Below are 21,211 nucleotides of genomic sequence, written 5' to 3'. Positions count from 1 at the left end.
AAGAGTCATAAAATCACCTGAAACAGTCAAAAAATAATGCACAGTCCCCATAAAAGACACAAACACATGAATAATGATAATAATGATAATAAGTTAAAGGATCATTTTGTTTCGCAAAGTCATTTATGGTGTCTTTGGACTTTTATTTAGGCTGATTTTTTTAATGCTACTTAAATAACGAAACACATCAAAATATTCAATGAAACGATCGAGTCATTCACGTAGTCGGTTTTCCTCCCACAGACCAAAGACGTGATGTTAGGTTAAATAACCACATAGAGACCAACACCTTTGCACAGTGAACACATGATGTCCACAAAGAAGCAAAACTGAGGGAACAAAATGAATATAAACACACAAAAGATGCAAAACTAGCAAAAAGAGCCACAGAACACAGATGAGAATGACATAGGTGAACAAAAAGATTCAAATCAAACACATAAAAACAACATAAAAGTGAAACGGAGTCATAAAAAGATGATGTTAAGTCAACAAAAAGTGCCAAAGAATCTGCACAATATGTGCAAAAGATATTCACAGAAAACCAAGTGACATGAAAGCGGGAGAAGTGCAAAGGTCATGATTGAGGAAAGGAACACAACAATCATTAAGAGATGCTTAATTCCAACGAAAAAAGTGAAAAATAAACAGAAGAAAATAGTCAAAGAGCATAAAAGAGACAAACAACCTCAAAGAAGTTCAAAAATGACCGCATGAAGAAACACTCAGTGCATCATGGGAAGCCGCCAGCATCATTCGGGTCACTTCCAGGCTTAACCATATGAAACTCAACCTTTTTTCATTAATTGAAAGAAACCCGAATCAAATATCGTAAACTTAAAAGTCTAATTATTTATTTGGGAACATAAAAATACGTTATTATCTCTAGTAGTTGTTTATAATTATAAATAAAAATCATGTTTGTTTTCGTGTTATTAAATATTTCTCAGAACAATGTCGCCACCTGCTGGACGTACATCGATATTTATATCACATCTGCTCCCGTGATGCTCTGCGATGGCAGTGTCACATGATCGTGGTACCCAATGACGGCCACGTAGTGACCATTACTCTCCTGCTATTGGCCGATGAAAATTTAAAAGTACAGTTTGAAAAGTGTCCTGTCGAAGGTTTTAGTGCGCCAGAGAAGTTGTAGGAAAACGGCCTGTGCTTTCAGAGCAGCCCGTAAAAGCTGAATTATACGATTTATTAAGATATCGAAGACTTTGGATTTATATTCGGATAACCCGCAGAGGGGGAGGAAGTGACGCGCAAAACGATATTTGGTGAGTTTTCGTTAGCTAACATTATGATGCTATTTGTCGCTTTTCTTTCGGTTCGTCACATTTAAAGCGGACAAACCGCCTCCCTGCGGTTCATTTCTGTATTGATGACTGTGCTGCTTCATTAATGTGCCCGTTTAATCTGAAGTGCGTGATATAACGGTGTCCGGGAGCAGCTCTGAGCCATGTCTTCAAACGTCCAGAGCGGGGGGAAACGGGAGGAGAAGGGCAGGAACATCCAGGTGGTGGTCAGATGCAGGTAAGGAGTGGAAACAGAGTTTCAGCTGTGTCTGTGTTTGCTGCTGTCAGTCACAAACATACTCTAGATGTCGTAAATATCCTCAAAACATCGCAAAAGATGCAGAAACATCACCAAATCCACCTTAAAGCTGTATGTTCAACTGCCCTCAGTGGGTGTATTTACCTGGAAGACCTTAAAAAGGCTAAAAGTGTACTCATAAAACAGGTCACTGACATTTTACAGTCAGAAGCTAAATGAGAACACTAGCCTGAGCTTACGTGTGGAAAAATCAGCAGTTCTTGCAGTCTTAAAGTTACTATTTGAGCCTCTGAGGGAACCCTAACCCATGTGGCGTCTAATTTATCAATAAAATTTGAGTCTCTCTTTTTTACTTTCTTCTATATGTTTATGGGTGTGTTAAAATGTTAGTCAATACAGAAATGTGCACACAAATGATGCAAAAATACTTGCACAACCACAGAGAAATGCAAAATGATGATAAAAATACAGGAAAAGGATGGAAACAGGACATCCAGTGATAACCATCATACTAGCCTCACGTGTTTGAGTCTCTCAGTATCCCAGTGCTCATGTATTTGGTCTTTAATTTATTCATCATTTTCCTAGAAGAGACTTTAAAGCGTGTTTTACCTCTTTAGCATTTTTAACATTCAGGGGATGAATTTGCACGACTGAGTGAAAGCCTGTTCATTCCAGTTTAATTGTACTTCAACCTGTTTTAACAGGTTTAAAACCCAAGGTGGAAAAAAAAGAGTATAAAACCATCCTTTTCTGAGGTCTCGTAGCTCACTTACACATCGGTTTAGCAGAATAAAGGTGTAATAAGTTTTTAAAAACCCAGCAGGTGGAGCAAAGACACGCCCCCACTCGTCTAGATGCAAATATTTCAAGCACATGTCAAACACTGAGCACTAACATCACACTAAATAGGTTTTGGGTGTTTTGGATGCTGTTGCTATTTTCTAGCTGTCTAAGTTTTATTGGCTGTTAATTGATCCCTGACAGTTTAGATTTGTGTGATTGTCTGTGTCGTGGGACACAAACATGGGTTTGTAGTCCCGATCCGATTACTGGAGTCGTCTTCCACGTGGTTCCATTTAACAATTATTAGTGCGAAAAGAAAACTGGTAATCCATCAGCCCCTCCGTTGGCACTAAACACTCAGTTTCACATAGTTTTTTGTAATGTTAGCTCTCTATGATGTCAGAGTACAGAAGCCCCGCCCACCAAGTTGAGGGGCAGCCAGTCAGAAGAAAGTTGGCTTGAAATGGCTTGAAGATAAACTGATGGCTCAGAGGAGCTTTGAAGAAGCTTCAATGTTTTTAGTTTCTGCTTTTCTGTCACGTGTGAACACGAACTGATTATCTCTGGATTTTTGGTTAGCGGTGTCCCAGCTCTGAAACTGACACAGAGTGAGATAAGCGTCCGTAACGTCATATCGCGGTTTGATCTTCCCGTACCCGTGCAGGCGAGTCTGTGGCGGAGGCTCAGATGATGCTAAGATGATATTTAGAAACCTCTTAAAGATGTTTTGAGGCCTGCAGACGTTGACACTGATCTAATTTAAATCCCATATTTGTGCTAAATCGGTTAATTCATCTGTTCCTTCTGCTGCCCACCATCTGGTTCGTTGTTCATGATAAGCTCACAATGTTATGGATTTCCTTTTTGTACTCTGGTTTTCTGAGGCCTCAGAGGATGAGCGTCACTGATCTGTGTATACTTACGTCTGTGTTCTACTGAACTTTAGTCATCTGAACCTAAACGAGCATTAATGTGTTTTTTAGATGTCTTCATATGTAGCTCAGAGTACAAACCCTGTGTGTATTTTAATTATAATAAGCAGTAAATCTTTATTATGGGACTTTTTCAAAAACATAAATGAACGTTGCTCTGACAGAAAGAAGCAGAAAACTGATTTTAATCTGAGCCAAAGTCAAAGCTTTGGTGTCGGCGCGCTGTGAGGGTTTTTAGATCTTTACAAACAGGACCGTGTGACTCGAGCTGATGTTGAAGCTTCCTTATTATGACTGCAGAGCTGCAGAAGTCTCAGGCGTCGAGTCTTTGTCACCGAGGTTTTCCTCTGCTGCGTTTTCAGGCCTTTCAACACGATGGAGCGCAAGTCGTCCTACGGCGTCGTCGACTGCGATCACAACCGGAAAGAGGTGATGGTGAGGACGGGAGGCATGAACGACAAGGCGTCACGGAAGACCTACACGTTCGACATGGTGAGAGGAGAAATGGACATGGCGCATCCTGTGCTCGCACATCTGGCTGACCGTTTCCCCTGTTGTGTTATGTCTTAAGTAAAGCTGTTCGATATAACGATATATATCTGATGACGATATAAAAACATCTATCGTTTCCTTTTACGCTGTCGTTTGTTTCGTGGTGTTGTAAAATAAACTGTTTGCAGCAATATTTTTTTCATGGTTCTGATGGTCACTGTAGTGGCTATATTAATTCCTTAAAGTTCTCTCTTTCTCTTATATTTAATATAACCACACTACAGACAAGCGCCTGTTTTTATGCGTTGTCGTTAACAGCAACGACGGTAAAACCATCGCGTGGCTCCGCTCTCCGCTTGTTTGTTTTCTACGTAAACCTTTCACAATAAAGCTCAAGATCCTGTTGCGACTTTTCAAATTAAACTGAATCACAGGAAAGAGCATGCAGAGAGTTTACTGATGAGAAGCAAAAAAGAGCCGTCAGGTGCTAAAAATAAACCTTAGACTTAAACTTTGAAAGAAAACGGCGGCCGTTACAACTTATGTCTAAAAATGTATCGTTTCATGCATCGGTTAAAACACTCGACTCCAGGTATGCGACGCCCAGCTGGAAACACTAAAACTGCCCGAGATTCACAGAATTTACAGAAAATGTTACATTTTTGTGTTTTTATGTCGTCGTCAGGACGATAAATGTTTTATCAAGATATGAGATTTTGGTCCTATCGCACAGCCCTAGTCTTAAGTTCTTAAGGTGAAGTAACAAAACTTGCGTTCGAAGCAGAAGCAGCTCTTAGTGTCTCTCGATGAGGATTGGCTCATTGCTGCAGCTGCGTTTCTCTCCCTCAGGTGTTCGGTCCGTCTGCGAAGCAGATCGAAGTGTACCGGAGCGTCGTCTGTCCCATCCTGGACGAGGTCATCATGGGATACAACTGCACCGTGTTTGCGTGAGTGCTCTCCAGATACGTGAGCGTCGGCGTGAGCCGTCCCGGATGAACCTGTTTGTAACCTCTTTTGTTTCCATCTTTTTTTATTGATGACAGCTACGGTCAGACAGGAACGGGAAAGACGTTCACCATGGAGGGAGAGAGGAGCCCGGACGAGCAGTTCACCTGGGAGGAGGTGAGCTCTGCTTTAAAATGGGCTCACTGGTTTACTGTTTGACCCTAAGCCTGCATGTGGATCTAATTCAGAGTGTGAATGAACTGATCCTGCAGCAGCGTGCATGAAGTATAGGAAGGGGAAACGTCTTGACTGTCTAACATTAATGAACTTTTTCAGGTTTTCAAATTCAGAGTTTTGTGATCGCAGTCCGACTGCATCCATCCTGAATGTGCATGAATTGGCTTTGAATAATTCCCCGTGTCCGTTTTTTTTGCACGTGGATGTTGGACGTCTTGTTTTCAGATCATCAGTAGCTGCTCAGACCTGCTGCTCATTTCAGCCTCGGGCTGTACTAGAGCAGCTTTGCTTGATTCATAGTTAATAATAATCCTCCTTTGTCCTGTGCTGGGTCTCCGTACAGGCCTTCAGCTCATCCTTTACAAGCCCTCGTTCATCTTATTGGCCAGTTTCTGGAAGCCTGCAGAGGGGTAGTATGCAGTACCTGTCAGCTGTACTTTGGGGGGGGGGGGGGGGGTGTTATTGGATGCTGCGTACATGCAGCCGGCTTTTTATCGTCAGTTCAGATGCATTAATGTGTCAAATCACCAAAATAAAACCTGTTTTATTTACAAGTTTCACAAGTAGCAACGAACGAGGGTGACAAACGCCACCACAGCTGTTTGTTAATTATTGTGGAAATGGTGCAAACAGCTCCGTGCGCTCAGCGCTGAAATAAATTCCCGTGTTTTTGCGTCTCTAGGACCCGCTGGCCGGCATCATCCCTCGCACGCTGCATCAGATCTTTGAAAAGCTTTCTGAGAACGGCACAGAGTTCTCCGTCAAAGTCTCGCTGCTGGAGATCTACAACGAGGAGCTGTTTGACCTCCTCAGCCCCACCGAGGACGTCAACGAGCGGCTGCAGCTCTTCGACGACCCTCGCAACAAGGTGAGCGTCACGCAGCTCGGATGAAATGAACGCCCGCTGCGGAAATCTCCGGGAATCTGACGCCTCTGTGTTTGCCTCCGCAGCGCGGCGTGGTGGTGAAGGGTCTGGAGGAGGTGACGGTGCACAACAAAGACGAAGTCTACCAGATCCTGGAGCGCGGAGCAGCAAAGAGGAGGACCGCCTCCACGCTCATGAACGCCTATTCCAGGTACCCGCTCGCAGGAAAGCACTCTCACTCCGTTGCCAACCGCCATGTCAGTTATGTTTGCTCACCCGCTTCCCGTTTCTCCACAGTCGCTCCCACTCGGTGTTCTCCGTCACCATCCACATGAAGGAGATCACTCTGGAAGGAGAGGAGCTGGTGAAGATCGGAAAACTCAATCTGGTAATAATCTGGCGATGAGGGGGAGAGGAGGGGGCGCAGCCTAGAGCGTCTAAAATGACCCAAACGCTTCCTGTTCAGGTCGATCTCGCCGGCAGCGAGAACATCGGCCGTTCCGGCGCCGTGGACAAGCGAGCTCGCGAGGCGGGAAACATCAACCAATCGCTGCTGACGCTGGGCCGAGTGATCACCGCTCTGGTGGAAAAGAGGCCTCACGTCCCGTACAGGTGAGAAATGACCCTCCTCGGTCTCACGAGGACGTCGCGTTCAGGTCCGTCTTCTCTGGGGTGTCTGTGCGGGTCCGCCTCCCCTGACCTTGTACAGTCGTCGTGGGGGCGGAGCTGAGGAGCTGTATTGATCGGTTTATTTTCTCCCACAGAGAGTCCAAACTCACCAGAATCCTTCAGGACTCGCTGGGAGGGCGGACCAAAACCTCCATCATCGCCACCGTGTCGCCGTCGTCCAGCAACCTGGAAGTGCGTTTCAAAAACAAAATGAATGTTTTCAAAGATTCATCATCATATTTATCCTGAAGCGTCTCGCGTCACCCACGTCTGTTATTGTTGGTGTCAATGTTTCCACTCGAGCACAGACTGTATATAAAAGATGGACGTAACCATGTTTATATTTTAGTGTTTCTTGATCGAGCACGTTTATTTAGCCCGCGTTGGTTTCACTGAGTGTAATTGTGCTGACGAGTCTCGGTTGTGCGTGCAGGAGACGCTGAGCACCCTCGAGTACGCCAGCAGGGCCAAAAACATCATGAACAAGCCGGAGGTCAACCAGAAGCTCACCAAGAGGACGCTCATTAAGGTATCTGAGGTCGACGCGGCATTCAGCATGTGTTCGGGTTTCAAATGGCACCGTCGCAGGTTTGCCTGGAAAAGCAGAACTCAGTCAGGAACATCTGTGACGGTCACATCGGAAGCTTTTAAATCTGTGACCCAGAAGAATCTAAATGAAAATGTGACACTGAGTCCAAACACCAGATTTCAGGACCTTCTCTGTCCTTCAGGAATACACCGAGGAGATCGAGCGTCTGAAACGCGACCTGGCCGCCACCCGGGACAAGCACGGCGTCTACCTGTCCTCGGAGAACTACGAGTAGGTCTCGGCTGACACGTCAACGCTGCTTTTACCCAAATAGCTGACCTGACAGACCATCTCGGGTGCTCCTAACCACGACTATGTTTTTAATTCATGCAGGAGCATGGTGGCTCAGATCACCGCCCACGAGGAGCAGGTTACAGAGTACAACGACAAGATCGCCATCATGGAGGAGGAGCTTAAGAAGGTACGATCCTCATCCGCTGTCGGACGGCTGCAAATCAGAGCCTGATTCAACTTACTGAGGTCTTAAAAGTTGACTTTTGATCTTTAGAAGTTGAAGATGCTGTTTGAGCCTCTGTGCAGATTTTAAAGCTGCAGATTTAATTGAATGCAGCGGTTGCAGATGCTGCAGTCTTGCATTAATCTGCATTTCAGGAGTTCACTGTTAAGCACTTCACACAAACTTTACAGAGACTGTTTGTTGCCGTGGCCAAAGAAAAGACTCCACTAACTGGCTGTAAAGGAATTACGAGGTGTCTGTTTTGGCGTCTTCGCCATCGATGCATCGTTTTACACGTCCTGAAGCGGCGTGAACATGTGGTCGTGTTCTCTCTGCAGGTCACGGAGCTGTTTGCGGACAGCAAAGCCCGACTGGAGCAGTGCACCGCGGACCTGGACGAAAAGCAGCAGAGGTGCAGGGCTGTTGTTAAGGTGTGGGATTAAAACCACCACCAGGGGGCGCAGTTTGATTTAAAGTTGTGGTTTTCTCCTGTGCGCCTCTCAGGCTGGAGGAGACGAGCAGAGACCTGCGGGAGACGAAGGTGAAGCTGAGCGAGGAGGCGTTCATCTGCTCCGAGCTCTCCTCCGCCCAGGAGACGCTGTATGACACGGCCGGGCAGGTACAGGCGACGCTCCACTCCGGGGGGAGATATTTAGACGTTCTCTCACTTCATCATCGCTTCCTTTTCTCTCTCTCTCTCTGTTATTTGAAAACCTCTTAAAATGAATCTTCAGCTTCCACTCTCGCCCCGTTTCACCAAACTTCCCTTTTTCAGATGTGAGATGTTTATGATTCGAGTCTGAAACTTTGTGCTTTCGTCCTTCAGCTGCTGAGCACGGCGGACGCCAGCACCAGCGACGTGTCGGGCCTCCACGACAAGCTGAACAGGAAGAAAAAGGTCACGTTTGTTTTTGTTAAAGCGGTGAATACGTGGCGTCCGCAGACGCGCTCGCTTCGGCTCGTCTTGGTCACCGCAGTGTGAAGTATCATTACGGGGCAGAGAGCCTGTAGATGGTTGTTGGTCTCACGCTGGGCCTTCCTGCAGTCTGAAATGGGTCATTTAGCCCCTCCCCCTTTGAGCTGGCATCCTTCTGATTGGCTGTCACAATTTGAATAGTGAGTGGATGAAGCTGCTTCATCACATCAGGGATCTGTCCTCATGACTACAGGTCCACTGGTAGAAACTGCTGAGCTTCCACACACACACACACACACAGCTCACTATAAACTGTCCATGTTTGATGTGAACAGCCACAGATTAGAACAGATGTTAAATCAAAGCAGATGTGTCTTATTTACTTTGTAGTTGCAGCTGAGGCAAACACTACCAGCCTCGCTGTTTAACCCGTAAAAGCACATTTCTCCTGTTTAAATGTTTCATCTGGTCTGAGTAACAGATTCCAGTGAAGATGACACGGCTGCTTGTGTCTGCCGTGCACTAATGACACAGCAGGTGTCATAAATCAGAGGTTTGAGTCACAGATGATAAGATTAGGGAACAGCTGGGGAACCTGCAGGTGCACAGCAGGAACTCTCAGCGGGTTTTGGGTGGAACACGCTCTTATCTGTGACCACTGTGGGGAGTTTCCTCTGCAGACTTCCTTTTAGAGGAGAAAGAAACACTCACTGTGGCGTAAGCCTCCCCGAGTGACTGAAAATACACCTTTAAGCATCAACCGCTTCACAGAACAGTTGGGAAAGAAGTGACAGGGAAGTCGGTCGGCTTGTTATCGCTGCTGGTTAAGATCCGACTATTTTTACGTCTGTGGGCTGATTAGAGTCATTTCCACTGTGATTAAAACCTGAGAATCAACCTTTTTTTTTTTTTTTTTTTTTTTTTTTTTTTTTTTTTTTTTTAAATCCATGTAAATCAGCGGTCCCCAACCCCCGGGCCTCGGACCGGTACCGGGCCGCGGGAGTTGAGGCTCAGGTGTGAAATGTATGGTTTTTATCGTTTACTCGGTTTTCCTGGGTCTTTTCACGTGTGTTATGAATAAATCTTCTTTTTTCGGTACCGGTACTAGTTTTATTTTGTTGTATTTATCCGCGACACCTTAAAGGCCGGTCCGTGAAAATATTGTCGGGCATAAACCGGTCCGTGGCGTACGGAGCCCCGCAGGGGACATGGGAGGGAAAAAAAAATAAGACTGAGTTTTGCGAGATCTCGCAAAAGTTGAATTCCAACAATGGCGGCAGCTACTTAGTTGTAATATTACTCTTTCTGGGTCACAAAATACACTTTTAAGCTATTTTGAGGCGTGAATGTAGTTGTGTAAACGTCAGATACCTGCTCGGTTTACAAGACATCACATATTTGCAAAAGTGCTCCGACGTTTTCGGAGATCTGACACCCACTAGCTCGAAGCTAACGGGAGGTCAAGACCTGCTACAGCTTTCCCGGCACATCGTACCTCGACCTCCCGGTCGGCTTCGAGCTGGCGGCCTCCGAGGAATGCGGCTAAAACATTTGTGAGATCCCGAGTTTGTTTTGCGAGATCTCGCAGAAGTCCGTCTTAATTTATTTATTTTTTCCTCCCATGTCCCCTGCGGGGCTCCGTAGTGACGCAACAAAGGTTGGAGACCGCTGATGTAAATGACTTCAGAGGGTTTCAGGTGCTTTGGCTGTTAAAAGCATGAATCCAGACAGAGCAGAGGGTGCTGTAAACCGGGTTTTTATGACTTGATGCTGAAACTTGGAGCTTCCTGAAAACACAAATGTTCTGAAGCACAAACCTGCCTCTGACCCTGCAGGTGGAGGAGCACAACAGGGAGATGCAGCAGAGCTTCGCCCAGCGCATGGACGGCTCCTTCAGAGACGTGCAGCGCTGCATCCAGCAGCACGGAGACAAACAGCGCCACATGCTGAGCAGCTACTCGCAGGCTGTCGGTAAGAGCGCAGAGGTTTCACAGAGGCGTGGGTGACGGGCTGGGACGGTTTACTGCGGCTGCTTTAAATTTGCCCGCCTGATGGTGACTCTGGTGTTTGTACTGTTAGTACTCGGGGGGGTTTTTTCAGTATGTTCTGAAGCGAAATACTGAACTGAAAAAGATGATTTGGTGTTTAAAACAACTCTGCGGTCTTTCCTGCGTCTCCGCCCTCTTTCCTGTGCAGACGGTTTGCTCGTGATGAACGAGGCGGCACTGAAGGGCGCTCTGACCACTGTGGAATCCTTTGTGGGCGGAGTCAGGCCGCTGGTGGCTGAGAGCGTGGCCCGCTGCGAGGAGAAGGTGCAGCAGAACGAGACGCTGTGTCTGCAGGACAAGGAGAGCGTGCTGCAGCTGCTGGTGAGTGTCTGAGCGCGCTCACGGCCGCATTGTCCGCTCAGATCAGTGCTGTGTGACTAAAGTGTGTGTGTGTGTGCAGGAGGAGCACCGACGGGACATGGAGGAGGTGCTGGTGGTCCAAACTCTGATGGGTTTATCAGCAGCCAAAGAGCTCAACGACAGCCTGAGAGCTTCGGTGGAGAAGCAGCGAGCGCTGGCCGACAAAGTTGGTCCACGACAGTAACATCCACACGGAGCAAACGTGGCGTACGCTCGATCTCGGAGGCAAAGCTCTGATCTGATTCTTCTCGTTCTCCTCCTCAGGCGGAGGCAATGAAGGAGATGGGCGTGGTGTTCGACAGCTTGGTCCGAGAGCTGGCGGCAATGCGGGAGGCCGCCGTGCAGAGACTGAGCGCCCTGCAGGCTGAACGCGACGAGCTGGAGGACAAGATCAGGCAGGCGGAGGAGGAAATCGAGCAGAAGGTGAGAGCTGACCAGAGAGGGCAGCGAACCTCTGTCTGCTGGACGAGGACGCTGCCAGATGTCCTGGGGCCTGACGTAGGGCTGGGCGATGTGACCCAAAATTCATCTCCATATTTTTAGCTGGATGGGGATATACGATATATATCTCAATATTTTTATTTTTTTAATTTAAGCCATAAAGTCAGAACAAACAGTTCTTAGTCAAAGCTGTGTCCCAGATGTCACAGGGGCACTTTTATTAACAAACAGCGTAGATGTTCATGAAAAAAAAATTACTCAAATTATCAGCATTTATTAAATAATAATGCTCCATAAATAAAAGAAAACTGTTGTTTTTGTGCATAACAAAGAGCTCACAACTGTGCAGTCAAAATGTAAACTAACAGACGCCGAGCATAATAACAAGCAGCTGCTCTGTTCCTAACTTCTACTGCGTGACTGACAGCCTGGAGTTTGAAATCCTCTTCGTAACCACGTCTCTGAACAGGTGCCATTTATGGTCCTTATACGCACACAGTACAGTAATATTACATTGAAGCACAGTACGTATCACTCGGCGAGGCTCCTCGGTAGCTGTAATGCTCCAACAACCCATCAGGTGGTGCAGCTCCGTAGCTTAGCAAAGTCGTGCTGAAACATTTTTGACAGATTGCTGAGCGCCGTGCAGCACATAAAATTGGTTTGCAGTCATCAAGCACAACCAGAATTCATACATAAGACGCGCTGTCAACTTTTGAGAAAATGAAAGCATTTTAGGCCGTGCAGCCTCTCTGGGCTGCAGCCTGGTTAACTCGCTAACGGAGATTTGCCGTGTCCATCTTGTCGTCGCCTGCAGGTGAAGTTATGGGGGAGGGGGAGTAACGCAGCATAGAGGCAAACTTGCGGCTCCACAAGTATAATTATAACACAACATAGACTATATCGATATAAACGATATTGTCACTTCTTATATTTGGTATAAAAATATATCGATATTTATAAAAAAAAAATAAAAAAAAAACTCTATATATCGCCCAGCCCTAGCCTGAAGCAGACCGTTAACTTTGGACCTGTGATGGTTTCAAGCCCAGCAGCACTGATCTGTAGTGGTTTTCGCTTCCATTTTTAAATCCACTTCAACAGCATTCAATGATCTGTTTGAGCATGAGGTGCAGTCGGCGCACATTCAGCCTGTCTGCAGCCTCAACAACTCAAACAGGCGGAGATTTAAAGTTAGAATAACAGTGCACGGGATACATGACAAGGATGACGACAGATTCTGAAGTTGATGGGTGTGATTTGCATCGTGCCTCGTTTGTTCTGCCCTCGTGTGGCACAGTTTCATGCATTAATAAAGGCAGATAAACCTGTTACATCTGAGTGTTCACGCGCTGGCTGGTTCTGTGGGTCGGGTGTTTCTGACACTGCTTCCGTTTGCTTCGGTCAGGATATGAAGGAGACCATCCAGTGCCTCCAGGACCAGCTCAACCTGCTGACTGTGAAGGTCAAGAAGAAGTTCACTGGTCTGTACTCGGCCTCCAGAGGCCTGCAGAAGCCCCTGCAGAGCCTCCAGGAGGACATCAGCAGGTGAGTCGAGCACTAAACGGTCATGTTTTTCTTCTACTGCACGTCAAAGTTCATTGAAACATTGAAACCGTGTCTTTGTGGCAGAGGCTGCAGCACAGTCGAGCACCAGGTCTCGGCCCAGGCGGACCTCCTGTCTTCCTCCGCCTCCTCCCTCGTCTCCTCCCTGTGTCTGACCGCGGACGAGAGCCGGCAGTCTCTGGAAGAGATGTCGGGCTGCTGCTCCCACATCCACAGCTCCGTCACCGGTACAAACTCTTCCTCTCCTCTGTTGCTGCTCGCTGTAATCCCTCATCCACAGCACGCTCAGTGTGTTTGTGTCCCTGCAGGCCTGTTGGAGCGTGACCTCGAGTGGAGCTCCAGAGTGAAGGAGCACGCTGAGAAACGAGCCGAGGAGCACCTCACGCTGATGAGGAAGGTTGGCTCTGAAGCTCAGGACCTGCGTCAGGTGAGAATTCGAGGTTTTCTGTCCTAACCCCAACACAGAGCAGACCCTCAGTTTAATACTGTAGAGACACGACCGTCATATCTTATTACCAAACCCGACGACTCTGAACTCAGTAAAAGTGCCTCCTGTCCCGCAGAGCGTGGAGGATTGCCGCTCCGAGCAGCTGCGAGCAGCCAAGGCCGATATATCCAACCAGCAGCAGGAGGTGACGCGAGCTCTGACGACTGTCAAGGATCAGACCTCCGTCGACTGGAGCGTCCTGGAGGAGCAGCGGGCTGAGCTCCTGCAGCACGTGGAGGCGAGCGAGCAGCTGGTCCACAGCTTCCTGCGGGACGAGCTGCAGGAAGACGTTCCCACTGGTGACAGATTTATTTTTCTGCCTTGAATTAAAAGTTAAAGTTCTCAGCAGGACATTAACCTCCTGTTGCCTTCAGGTGCGACTCCTCAGCGGCGGGAGTTTGTGTATCCCCGTCAGCTGGTGAAGTCTCGCCGCCGCAGCGAGCTGCTGGAGAGCCTGAGGAGGCAGCAGGAGGAGCTGCAGGCCGCCATGGAGGCGGAAGAGGAGGAGGAGCTGGAGGAGGAGGACAAGCAGACTGACCCGGTGAGTTTCAGAACATTTATCTTGGAGCTGTGATTCATTTTCATTTAAATGTAAATAAACGTGATGTTTGGCCTCGTTCTTCTCTGCTGCATCATCAGGACTCGCTGGAGGACAATCTGAGCACGTGCAACGAGAGTCTGGCCACAGAGCCGTCCTTCATCGACGAGAACCTCGTCTTCAATGAGAGCAAGCGGGTCCCCTTCTTCAAGGTGAGGGGGAAGTTTGAAGCCGTGCAGCTGTTACTGAAAAAGCTGCTGAAGCAGCGACTGGGGGTCAGAGGTCAAGTGTTTAATACCAATGCACATTAAAGCTTGTTTTCATTCCTCTTTTCCAGAAGAAGAAAGGCAAAAAGGAGACGAAGATCCCGTCCCGGTCTAAAGTGTCGGAAAACGAAGCGGAGTCGACGCCTCAGAAATCCAGACTGCCGCTCCGCTGTCAGAACTGAAACCTTATTTCTCTTTATTTTTAGTAACTTTATTACTGTTTCTTCTTTTTTCTGACCTCTTTCATCTTAAACGTGTCCTCATGAACTGTTTTATTGTGGTTTGTGTCTCAGCACCTGCAAATTGTTTGTAAAATTAAAGATTTATTCTTGTTTTATTCTGCTGTTAATTATTCCATCTGCCACACTCAGCCAGCTCATCGGCTTTGTCCTCGGTTATGACGTCAGCACAGGACACGTGTGGCTCTCCCGGTTAGACGTTATGAAATGTGGCGTGGAGCGATGGCGGGTAGAGTGGGTTCAGCAAAACCACGAAGAGTTCAAATGTTTTTGTCGGGTGGGCTAGAGGACACTGCAGCCTGTGAGGTTTCTTTGGTTTCTGTGCTGCTTCATGAACTTTCACTATTTATGTTTCGTGGCCGACAGCAGCACGCTGTGTTACACGCCGTGTCTTTAACGCACAGGGCCAGAACGTGGAAAACATTCACGTTTCCACAGGGACTCTGAGTAAACAGGAGCCCGGTGCTGATAGTCGTTCATGGAGTCCTGCTGATGTGAGCGTCTGTATAAAAGCAGAAGTTGTGGGAGTTCACAGGTGGAGACAGCAGCTCCCGGCAGTTTTGAGTCCTCATTCATAAGTGGACATCCCAGCAAATATACCGTGACGTCAGACTGCGCATGCTTAGAGAAACCAAAGAAAAACCCCGAGAATTCCACGAGTGAAAAAGAAGTCTGTCTGGTTTATGTTTTGAGAGGAAAGCACCAAAGTTTACTGCGGTTTTCCTCTGATGACGTCATTGCGGAATTCCCCCGCTGATACGTGCAGAGTGCGCGTGCTTGTTGAGGGCGAGGTGGTACTGTCGCTGACCTTGTCCTGTTTACAGTAATATTTGTACTGCTTATATACACGATATACAAATATGATATTTATATTAGTATGTCGTGTACGTGTGTGTGCGCGTGCGGAAGAAGAAAAACGTTAAATGATGGAGTTTGAAGTGTGAAATAAAACAATTGTGAATAAATGAGGTCATGTGACCGTGATTATAGTTTGAGCTGCTGTGTTGGCCGGTTACGGTATTTTGTAGCTCTGAGGTCGGACGGAAAGCACCCAGAGTTACTTTCGGTTTGTTCCTTCATTTGTTGTTGTGGATTCTGGACGAGCTCATTCTCTCAGTGTCAGGTGTGGAGGTGGGTTGGGAGCTGATGTCCGTGTTTTTCTGGATATGAGGAGAGTTTCTCTCTTTCTGTGCTCGCTCTGTTTTTCCTGCTCTGATCTGTGAACATGGAGCGATCAGCTGATCTCTGCCTCCTCTCTTTGCTGCTCCTGGCCGTGCCCTGCTTCTCCCAGCCCGGGCTTATTCAGGCATACTTTCGGCTTGGAGACGCCCTGGTTCTGCAGCCTGTGCCGCCGGTCACTAAACGCATCACCAGCGTGGTGTGGAAACGCAACCACGACCTGCTGGCCGAGTGGGCGGAGGGAGAGCGTGAGGTGAGATACTACGGAGGGTTGAGAGGCCGGTCAGAGCTCAGCACCGGGACCGGACGCCTGCGCGTCAGCGCTGCGTCTGCAGAGGACGCTGGAGTGTTTTCAGTGGAGATCAACAACGAGCCTCAGAGCGAGCTCTACAGAGCTGCAGCCATGGATGAGGTGCCCCAGCCTGAGGCCTTTGTGACACCTCTGGCCTGCAGTCAGGCCTCCTCTCGGTGTTTACTGCACTGCTATGGACACACTGCAGACACTGAGGACATCACCTACTACTGGAAGATGGGCGATGGAGAGTGGGAGGAGTCAGAAAAGAAGATAGAGATCCTCAATGTTAATGAGCTGCACCATGTGAGAACTTTCTCCTGCAGGATGAAGGACCCAGTGAGTGAGAAAGACAGCGAGCCCATCAATAATCCTTTTTACAGACACAGGAGCCCACCTGACTCTGCAGGGTGGACAGGTGTGGCGGTCACTGTGGGCGGAGCTTTTGGAGCTGCAGCCCTGGTTTCTGTGGCTCTGTTTGCATTTTGTCAGAGAGAATTTATCCAGAAGACCATTAAGAAGCTCGAAGGCAGGAATTCTGTCCCACAGATGTCAGCGACGTGTAACTCTGTGTGAAGCGTCATCAGCCTGGGTTTGTTGTTTGTGCGTTAGAAACTGTGACCTGCTGCAGGAGAGACACACATGCAGATAAACTCACGGCAGCATGAATGTTTGTGTTATTTAACAGCCACCTCTGTCTGAGCAGGAACTCTGAACTGTTCAGTGTTCTAGTGAAAAGAAACTGCTCAACTACCAGTAACAGATTTTTAATATCAGTGAGATTTTCACCTGGATAAATAAAGGAATAAAAAAAATCTCCTTGTTTTCTGTCCTCTGATTCTTCTGGAGCAGCTTTGCATGAGTCAGAGCCTCAGCTCTGAGCTGCTCTCAGGTTGCTCCCCATCATAGTATGTTTGTGAATGTTAGATGAAAAGCACTAGAGCATAGAAAGAGGCTGTGAATGAGGCAGCTCTGATGGCTGTCCAGGACCAAACAGCTGACCAGTGTTTGATTCAGCAGAGGTCACTGAACAGACTGCTCTCCATCATGATCTATCTATCAGAGACAGCTTTACACATTTTGAAAAGATGTTTCTGTCATGGATACGGGAGAGGAGAGGACCCAAATACAGGGCACTAGCCTTCTTCTCATTATTATTAAGCTGATGGCAAAAAATAAATAAAAAAAGATATGAACAGACTCCAAAGGAAGCAGACACAGAACAGGCCCTATGTGCAAAGATTTACAGGAACACATTCAGGCAGGAGAGGAGGCTTTTGTCATGGTCTGGGTGGGTACCTGCAGGTTTCCAACAGCAGCCCTCCTCCTTTGGGCGGAGATCGGTTGCTCCTCCCTGTGGGCAATTATTCCGGCAGCATATAAGACCTGCACACTCAATCAGTCATCGCATGAGTATCTGCTATCCCATGTTAGTCAGTGGTGTGTAATTGCTGTGTCCAGATCCTGTGTGAAAATGTTCCTGTCTTCAGAGTTGGCTCCTGGAGTGGGCTTCTTGCCTCAGTTATCTCTGCTTTTCTGGACCTGGGCCACCAGCTGCTGGTACAATGTTGCCAACTAGCCCACCTCTCACCTGCCTGCCTCTCCACGCCTCGACCTCATGCGGGCCTCGCGCCCCACCTGTCCCCTCCACCTGAAACCAAGTAAGGCAACTCAGTTTAACTGTGAAGGATCGCTGACTGACTGCTGGACCCCTCTGACTGTGCTCTCCTCTCATTACAGCGCCCCGGTCACTTCATAGTACTTTTCCGGCCCAGTTTTCTCCTCCCCACTGCCACAGCTGTTCTGCTGCATTCTAGAACTGTCTAGTTTACCTTTAGTTGACTTAGTTTTGACGGCGCGCCCACTAGTTAGTGGCGTCGTTTTGATTTGGCTTGTGTTTAATTGTGGGTAGAAATAAACCTTTTTTTCACTCACTGTCTCGCTTCCGGTTTGGAACTTGTGTCCATCCCATTTACCTCATGTGACAGCTTTGTTCTTTAATCTCTGAATAGAAAACCAGAAAACCATCTATGCTTTTCTTATTGTAAATATTAAATTCACCCTGAACACTCCCTGCAGTCACTCTGTGGATGAACTGAAATACAGACATGTTTATAGGTAAACATATTTACATATAAATACATATATGTATGTATTTACATACACATTCTGTCCCTAAGAAGCACATAGGTTTTTCCTATGTGAGAATTCAAACTGCTCTGATCGTGGTTGCAACACTTCGGGCACCCGTGGAGGTCAGACACCTCCCCGTGGAGCCTGTGTGTGTGTGTGTGTGTGTGTGTGGGGTTCTCGGGGTTGCTGTCAAATTGTCGCTTTTATTCTTTAAGACTAATTTAGTTCTTAATACAGACGTTATGTGGCTACAGACAAACCATTTTACAATAAGTGCGGGACAATAGGACCGAGGCCTACTTTAGAGTTACTTTCACTTTCTAAGGAAACTCGATTCCGCGCTTTTCAAAATAAAGCCGTGTTGCGTCGCTGTTCTGCTTCATTGCACATATAAAACATGAATTGTCATGTTAATAATATAAATACAATATCAGCGAGGATTGTTTTGACTGCAGCAATAAAGCAGTTTAAGGAATAAAGCAGTAAAACCTCAAACAGCGCCTCTGATAAACTCTTCTTTCTTTTTACATGTTCCTGAGGATTTTCCTGATTATGACGTTATTGAATTGGTACCTGATGTTACGCTCACACTAACAGCAGTGTTATATAGCTGTAAAAATAAGCTGTTTGCCTCTTTCTTCTTCTTTCATCTTCGCATTCAGGTTGCTTTCTTCTCCTCGTGGTGCTGAGGCGTTAGTTTGAGTGTTGTATTCACCTGTGTTGATCACTTTCACCTGCGAGCCTTTAAGGATTAGGAAGGGAAACCATAAATCCCATGGACAACAGTTGGATCCAACTTTATACAACCGATGCGAGTTTTTGTTACTGACTTTCACCTCACAGATCTCCAAATTAACTTTGACTCTTCTGACAAAGAAAAGAATTTTTTTTTATTAATTTATTGAGAAATATTACAGAATTAACAGATGTTTAATTTATCACCGAAACTGGTTAGAATATATGGCTTTAAATCAATGACTGTAGAAATAGGTTGAAATACTTCAGGAGTATTTTATTGTGCTTTTATTATGAAAGTGACCGGCAGTTTCCGCCCTCAGTAGGGAGGGACGCAGCAGGTTTGAGACGTTTTGCTCCACAGGAAGAGAAGGGCGGAGGTCTGTTTCTTTATCAGCGACTCAAACCGCCTCATGTTCGTCGGTTTTTACTGACCTGCCTGAAAAGATTTCGACGAGTGAGTTTTTATTGATGTGATCATCGATACTCTGTCACTCCTGTATTGATCAGTGGACATGGGTCGGTCTGTGGTTCTCGGAGCGCTGCTGGTGCTGCTGGTGGCTAACGTTAGCTTCTGTCAGGCCCAGACTGTGGAGACTGTGGAGAAGTACATCAGGGTTGGTGGCACACTCCAGCTCAGCCCTCAGCCGGTCGGTGGAGCGATCACCAGCGTCGTGTGGAAATACGGCAAGAACCTGCTGGCTGAGTGGGCGAAAGACCAGATTCCTCTGACATATTACAGCAAGTTTAAAGGCCGAACCACTCTGAACACTGGCACAGGAGAATTGGAGATCAGGAACATGACTGCGGCGGACAATGAGGTGTATACAGTGGAGATCAACAACCACGTCCAGAGTCGGGTTCATAAGATTATGGCGATCGAGGATGTGCCCCAGCCTGTGCTGGAAGCGAAGCCGCTGTCGTGTAGCTCAGCCTCAAAGGACTGTAAACTGGTGTGTGAGGGAGACGTTAGCAAAGCCGGGCCTGTGGAGTACTTCTGGAAGAAGGATGATGGAGAGTGGGAAAAGTCTGGAAAGAACACCGTGGAGATCATCAATGATGAGGAAACACAGCGTGTGAAAAAGTTCTCCTGCAGAATAAAGAATCTGTTTAGTGAGAAAGAGAGCAACGCCTTAGACAATCCTTTCTACCGGGAGGAAACGACCAAGGAGCCATCTTCACCTGGTTCGGGGGTGATTGTGGGGATTGTTTTAGTCGTAATCCTATTGGTAGCTGTACCTATACTGCTCTACTTTATTTGGAAACCATTCAAGAACAAGGTTGATTCTTGTTTGCCCTGCAAGAAATCAACAAACGCAGCAAACGCAACAACAACTGAGACTAATATGAATGAGAAGGGAGAGATTGATGCACTGACCGCTGAACAGGACACTAGACAGTGATGCTGTGGCCATATTATTCATAAAATATGAATGAAATGAGAAATGTTTGATTTCCACAGCTGCCTGCATCTGGAGAGAGAAGGAAAATAATCCTGCAGTGTACAAACTGTCAGTTTATGAAGAAGTAATTTTATCTTCATACTGAAGTAATACCATCAGTACCACAGCTGGGAAGTACAGTTACAAGACGTGTATAAAAGTGTTCTTAAGGTGGATCCGTCCTGCTCATGTTTATTCTCTGAATCTTTTATGATGGCTTTGCATGATTCACAGGTCAATAATAATCCTTTATGTACTAACCCTTCATTTCATCCTCTGCCTGAAACAAGCAGACTAGCTCCTTTTTTACACGTATGATAAAAGCAGAACAGATCCACTCTGAAACATAAAATTATGACAATGCCAGAACAGTAAAGAAATGTGATGTTTGAGTTCAGTGCAAAGTGGAATGAGTGCCGTTCGCTAAATTCAATCATGTTGTGAGGCAATCATTTAATCATGAACGTGTACATCGCTGTGTTAAAGCCCCGATAACTTACATTCAGTGATGTTTTGTAAATGTGTGCTGTTGTTAGCTTTGTTTTTAGCATATTTTAGTGGCGTCATCCTTGAGGACAAACATGTGCAGAACTGTTTCAGAAAGTGGAAAAGGACGTTTGTGACGTCTGTGCACGTGCAGCGGTCACATGTTATGGAGGCAAAGTGAGAAAAAGGTGCCTTTTAATGTCCCGTCACAGCCGCGGAGGCTGAAGGGCACACTGGACTCACTGTGTTGGATCACGCATGTTTAAATCCACTCTGGAGCCCTGCTTCTCTGCACCTGAGAGGATGGAGGACGTTTTATGAAGCTCATCTCACAATCATGTACTCCTGTAATGCCCGACATGGCTTTATAGGACATGGCTCTACACTCTGTGCTCCCTTTTTACTTTTTATTTTTTTAAAGTTTGTCTTCCGACTCTGTCGTATCAGCTTCTTTACAAATTGGCAGTTTGATTATTTATTAGAAACTGGTGCCTTTCAAAATAAACCTGGCAGTGCTACACAGACTCATGGTGTGTTATTTTACCTCC

The 21,211-nt window shown here is 46.8% G+C and overlaps 2 protein-coding genes across 2 annotated transcripts; both read left to right on the top strand.

Moving 5' to 3' along the window:
* The first annotated feature begins 1,120 nt into the window (after positions 1 to 1,120).
* kif11 (kinesin family member 11) lies at positions 1,121 to 14,494 on the top strand. Its single transcript, XM_080868779.1, has 27 exons — positions 1,121 to 1,286; positions 1,432 to 1,542; positions 3,644 to 3,773; positions 4,623 to 4,720; positions 4,817 to 4,895; positions 5,638 to 5,823; positions 5,907 to 6,031; positions 6,118 to 6,208; positions 6,287 to 6,432; positions 6,585 to 6,681; positions 6,923 to 7,018; positions 7,221 to 7,309; positions 7,412 to 7,499; positions 7,874 to 7,947; positions 8,040 to 8,154; positions 8,362 to 8,433; positions 10,287 to 10,422; positions 10,648 to 10,820; positions 10,900 to 11,025; positions 11,124 to 11,282; positions 12,709 to 12,848; positions 12,933 to 13,093; positions 13,175 to 13,293; positions 13,430 to 13,652; positions 13,728 to 13,894; positions 13,993 to 14,103; positions 14,229 to 14,494. Exons 2-27 carry the CDS (start codon positions 1,469 to 1,471, stop codon positions 14,337 to 14,339), a joined length of 3,186 nt encoding a protein of 1,061 aa, XP_080724905.1. The 5' UTR covers positions 1,121 to 1,286; positions 1,432 to 1,468; the 3' UTR covers positions 14,340 to 14,494.
* Positions 14,495 to 19,056: 4,562 nt separating this feature from the next.
* On the top strand, positions 19,057 to 21,187 carry LOC308387942 (uncharacterized protein). The gene has a single exon (XM_080868341.1). The coding sequence runs from the start codon at positions 19,251 to 19,253 to the stop codon at positions 20,136 to 20,138; it is 888 nt and encodes a 295-aa protein (XP_080724467.1). The 5' UTR covers positions 19,057 to 19,250; the 3' UTR covers positions 20,139 to 21,187.
* The last annotated feature ends 24 nt before the right edge of the window (positions 21,188 to 21,211 follow it).

This window comes from Rhamphochromis sp. 'chilingali', assembly GCF_963969265.1.
Source record: "Rhamphochromis sp. 'chilingali' genome assembly, chromosome: 20".
In the NCBI taxonomy this organism is placed as follows: Eukaryota; Metazoa; Chordata; class Actinopteri; order Cichliformes; family Cichlidae; genus Rhamphochromis; species Rhamphochromis sp. 'chilingali'.
Note: the sequence above shows the minus strand (reverse complement) of the source record. Positions and strands in the feature narration are given on the sequence as shown.

What these genes read in the sequence shown, in the direction of transcription:
- kif11 (XM_080868779.1), top strand. Translation starts at nt 1,469, where the DNA reads ATGTCTTCAAACGTCCAGAGCGGGGGGAAACGGGAGGAGAAGGGCAGG. An exon ending in CGTCGTCCAGCAACCTGGAA is followed by an intron (nt 6,682 to 6,922) that starts GTGCGTTTCAAA and finishes TTGTGCGTGCAG; the next exon opens with GAGACGCTGAGCACCCTCGA. An exon ending in CAGCTACTCGCAGGCTGTCG is followed by an intron (nt 10,423 to 10,647) that starts GTAAGAGCGCAG and finishes TTTCCTGTGCAG; the next exon opens with ACGGTTTGCTCGTGATGAAC.
- LOC308387942 (XM_080868341.1), top strand. Translation starts at nt 19,251, where the DNA reads ATGGGTCGGTCTGTGGTTCTCGGAGCGCTGCTGGTGCTGCTGGTGGCT.